At 53.1% G+C, this 5086-nt stretch overlaps 1 protein-coding gene across 1 annotated transcript in view; it reads left to right on the top strand.

Annotated features, from left to right (window-relative positions):
* The window catches only part of CNTNAP2 (contactin associated protein-like 2), a 1046635-nt gene that overhangs the window by 1015252 nt on the left and 26297 nt on the right, over positions 1–5086 (top strand). Inside the window, exon 22 of the mRNA XM_012733843.1 lies at positions 4794–5033. Coding sequence (XP_012589297.1) covers positions 4794–5033 — 240 coding nt within the window. The remainder of the gene's footprint in view (positions 1–4793; positions 5034–5086) is intronic.

Below are 5086 nucleotides of genomic sequence, written 5' to 3' on the forward strand. Positions count from 1 at the left end.
CGGCTGAGCCTGGGCTTGTTGGCTTTGGGAGACTCTGGAAGGGACAGGAGATCCCACCATCGGCTCCGTATCTTTACTGTTCACCTTCCGGGTCTGCGCTCCAGACACCCCACCGCATCTGCTACCCGCTTGCGTCTTCCGCGCTGTCATCCAGGCCCTGGGGGCCGAGGGTCTCGGTGTCTGTGGCTGGTCAGTGGCTGTGCTGGTCCCTCCCGCCCAACTCCCTGTGTGCGTCCACTTGCGATGCTCCTTTCTATTCTCTCCTCCGTCACGGCGCCTCCCCGGCACGGTTCCCAGCGCGGGGGCCACCCGCACCCACACTCTGGGTGCCCTCGGCCACAGCAGGGAAGCCACGTCCTGCAGCCGCCTCTGCGCCCTCCAGGGGACGGTCTCAGGGCCCCGCCTCGGCTTCAGACCAGACTCCTCTTCTCGTGATCGGCCACATCTGGCCCGCAGCCCCTCACTTGCTCCTGTTAACTCTAAGGCTCTCGTCCAACTTGGGGGGCGGGGGGGGGTCATGCTGTTATCAGCTGAGTTCTCCACATCTTGGTATTGAAGGTGACGGGGTAGGGGGGTCGGGGGGGACTTTCAACTGTAGAAGTAAGGTGCTTGTTTCTGCCGAACAGATCCAGGCATCGTTTCAGCCTCCTGAAGCCTCTCTGGCTCATGATCCGGCCATGTGATGCATAAGTCACCCCTTTCCCCTAAATGCCATCGGGCTCACCATGCGGTTGATGGCTCCCCCAAAGGGGGGAAGGGAAACCTGGACCCTGCACTAAGACTCTCCCCGAGGCCCTGTTTCCTCCCACTGCCCAATGCGGGCATTCACGTCACCGTGGTCACCTTGCAGTGTCCCTGAGCCCACATCTGTCTTGACCATGGAGTTGCGGTGAGGGGCTCAGGAAAGTGCTGGAATGTGGAAAGCCTCTGGCAGCGGCCTTCAGTCTGCAAATAAATGAGCCGGTTTTAGGAACAGAGCAGGGTGCGTGGGGTCAAGACACCCAGAGCCCCCCACCCCACCCCGCTCCTGGTCCACAGCTGGACTCCGGGTCTCTGCGGCTCCCAGCGTGACCTTTGAGACATTCCACTTCGTGTCTCAGTCCATGGCCGAGGGTCGCCCCGGGCACTTAGCCTGGTCCCCTGGACATCCTTTTGTATGTCAGGATCCCAATATTCGAATTAACTATGTGATGGAAGGTGAATGGGGAACCCGCCCCGCCCTGGAGAAGCACCTGCTTTCTTCCTGTGTGCTTGACGGTGCTTGCCTCAGGCCTGCCGGGGGTCTGTGCCCTCTGGGATCTTTTCCTCTGTGTAACAAAGCTTTGGAGACCTCCTGGAGCAGACATTACAAATGAGAACAAAGAAAGGAAACCACCTTTTATTTCACTAAATCACTCAATTTGACATAATCTGGAAATACAAAAACCTGCTAACACACTTTCCTAGCCTAGCTCTTAATGCTGTCCATGAAGCGTATGAGGTCTGCACCCTTCCCCCGCTCAGTTCTCCAGGCCCCCCAATTCCTGCCCCCAGGGAGCTGATTTCCAGTGAGCCAGGGCTAGTCTTGACTGGAAAGAATTAAGGGGGAAAAAAAATTAACACTGAAACATAGTCTTCTTGCAGTATTGCTTACGAAATAGTAGGGCTTTCCAACGTCTTAAATAGTTTCTGCAGAGAAAACGGTTCTTTTGCTTTACTACCTTGCAGTTGGGTGGTTTTGTATGCAGGATTCTGCCTCTAAGCAGGGCTCATGGCTTGCACCCACTCACCCTGACGGGAAACCCTGACTCCCTTTGTTGATAAGACAGTCCCAGCGCCCTGCTCTGTGGTTGACTGACAAGTGCACCGCCTTGGCAGAGCTCTGTTACTCCCTGCAGACCTATAAATTTGCCCTAAAAAATCAGACCCTGAAGCAGGGCTCCCAGGGTCATAGAAAGGGTACACTGGGCTTCCGCTTTCATGTCTGAACCCAGAAACGTCAAGAAAAGAGGGAAACCCACCTTCCGGATGTGTGTGCTCCGTTGGGCCGAGGCCAGCGTCTGTTTGGGTGAGCCTCTTAGGGTGAGTCCTGGGGCAAGTGAGGAACAGATAGGCTGAGTGTGAAGCAGCCATCACAGTCAGCTCACAGGCTGCATTTTAGACATGGCACTGACGTGCCTACCTACCTACACCCCCCAAAGCTCAGGGTCCGATTCAGCTCACACAAGTGAATGTAAGCCTGTTTTGCAAAATAGTCAGAAGCTACATCTTCACATTAAGATATTGCTTTGGATGGTTGTCTCTTTAAAAAATATTTTTCTTAATAATAATAATAATAATGAACAGCTATAGACCAGAGACATTTTCTGGGGGTGGAGTGGGGAATGGGATCAAAAATGGGGGGGGGAGTGCACGGGACTGTGGTGACGGCACAGGGTGATGTGGTGATGGGAAGCCCACGGGGATTGCAACTGAGATGGGAAAAGGCACAAAATGATGTGAAAATAAACTATTATGTTATTTAAAAATTTTTTTTTCTTAATCAACCTTTAGAAGAGGATTTACGAGTTAAAATGTAGCAGTGACAATGTAGAAGATCGCTCTTGTCCTCCTGGCAAATTGCCTCCTTGTAATCGAGTTGACGTACGTCCTAGGTCACCGACATGTAAACTCCAAATCTGCCTCTACCTGAGAGAAAGGCACATAACAAATACGATGAAGTTGCATTAGTGTCTTTCTTCTGGGGATTATTAAAATGTCATAGTACCTAATTATGCACATCAGTTACATATATGGATTTCATTCGAGTTTGGACTTGATTCTTGTGCGTCTTTGAGAAGTGGCTGGTCAGCACATCCTCCGTGGAGACTCCAGAAATCCTGGCCGCCGGGCTGGGAGCTGGCGCTGCGTCTGGTCCCCAGAGCCCCCCAGCACCCAGTCGTTATCACACGTCCTGTTAGAACTGAGGAAGGAGGTTCATTCAGGCGCATGTTGCCTTCCAGATTAACGTTCTTGGCTTTTTGTTCCTTTTTTGGTTTTTCAGTTACGGGTATTTCCCACCTATTGATCCCAGTGGCCACTCGGATTCCTGGCTGTGTGACTCTGGCCTCATAAGCACAGTGCATCCCACCAAGCTAGCCCGCACGCAGCCATCCTGAGTGGAGCCCCAGAGCCCAGGCCGTCACCCCAAGAGCCCCGACTTAGGGCAGCCGCCCACCTAGCAGGGCCCCGGCCATGTCCAGCGTGTATCAGCTGACTGCGCATGAAATAGCCTGATGCCCCAGTAACCACTTCAAGCTTCAGCGTAGTGATTTCAGACGTTTCCCATTGTTCCATCAGGCCTCTGCTAACCTCTGGTGGGGGAGGGTTTCTCGCGCAGCGGGTGTGAACCACAAGCGCCGGACTGTGTATGCAGACCAGTGCATTTCCGAGGGGCAGATTTGTGAGGCATAGGAGGGGCTTTCGGGAACAACTATATCGGGATCTAAATGTGTTGTTTTCTCTTCCCCTTGCAAAATCACATTCCATCCCTAGGCACCCCAAGAGGTAGCCAGATGCACCTTGGGCACCCATGAACTTGGGGCGTCGCCTGCAGGGCCCACTCGGCCCCCACAACCAAGCTCCAGGCTGTCTGACAAGTAGTCTCTAGGGCTCAGTCACCGCTAATGGTGTGCGGGGTGCTGGCTCTGGCCGACACTTCGAGGAGCAGAGATAAATAATGACCGGTCTTGCTTTCAAGAAAGTGAAACCTCACCACAGCACAAGTCAGGCCCCTGGCCCATGGGGGAGGCGGGGGGATGCAGCACACTGACCTAGGAGGTTGCAGCCAGGGGCTGAGTCCGGGAGGAGGCCCCTGGACCTGCGGTGTCCGAGGAGGGCAGTGATCCAGGTCCTAGGTGTGAATGGGAGAGGACCCCGAGATTTCCCAGAACACACTTTTTGCCACTTCTGGTCCAACTTCTTCCATTTCTGACTATCTTCTTTATGAATCCTTCCTATTTTTGTAAAGATTTATTTATTTGTGCATACAGAACTGGGGTGCAGGCCAAAGGTACAGGGGCAGTAAGGATTCACCAGAGACAGAGTGGGGAGCAGAACAGGCAGATCAACTGAAATCCACGGCTGAGGGGAGCAGCAGGGAGTCAGGTGAGGTCTACTGCACCTTGGGGGTCACCCCCTGGCCGGGCATCGAACTCGGGCTGAAGCACCTGTGAGAGCTTCATAGCACTGTGCTCTAACCTGTTGCACCACCAGGGAGGGCCCTGAGAAGCGGACTTTTATATCAGACAGTTTGACAGCTGCCGTGGGTGAGCGGGAAGATTTTTTTATATGTATATTATAGTTTATTTTTACATGTTTTTGTGCATTTTTCCATCTCAGTTGCAATCCCCTTGGGTTTCCCATCCCCAAATCACCCGTGTGCCACCACCATAGTCCAGTGCATTTCCCTCTCCCCCTGTTTTTGACCCCATTTCCCACTCCACCCCCAGAAAATGTCTCTGGTATATGGCTGTTCATTATCATTTTCTCGCCTGGTCCTTTACGCTCCTGCTACAAGTGAAGCCATCCGGTATTTCTCCTTTTCTTTCTGGCTTATCTCACTAAGCATGATCTTCTCCAGCTCCATCCATGTTGCTGCAAAAGCCATGTGTTTATCTTTTTGATTGCCGAGTAATATTCCAGTGTGTATATGTACCACATCTTTTTAATCCAGACATCCACTTTTGGGCATTTGGGCGGTTTCCATGTCTTTCCAATTGTGAATAAAGCAGTAGAGCAGGAAGATTTTTACTGTGTCTTTCCTTTTGTTTTAGAAACAGGGAAGATTGAGCAGGAGATTCACAAGTACAACACCCCGGGATTCACCGGCTGCCTCTCCAGAGTCCAGTTCAACCAGATCGCGCCTCTCAAGGCGGCCCTGAGGCAAACCAACGCCTCCGCCCACGTGCACGTCCAGGGTGAGCTGGTGGAGTCCAACTGTGGGGCCTCCCCGCTGACCCTGTCCCCCATGTCGTCCGCCACGGACCCCTGGCACCTCGACCGCCTGGACTCAGGTAACGTGTCAAGAGGCTGGCAGGTGGCTTTGTTCCTTTAACCCTCAGGGTCC

Source organism: Condylura cristata, unplaced genomic scaffold (assembly GCF_000260355.1).
Source record: "Condylura cristata isolate star-nosed mole 26May11 unplaced genomic scaffold, ConCri1.0 scaffold00042, whole genome shotgun sequence".
In the NCBI taxonomy this organism is placed as follows: domain Eukaryota; kingdom Metazoa; phylum Chordata; class Mammalia; order Eulipotyphla; family Talpidae; genus Condylura; species Condylura cristata.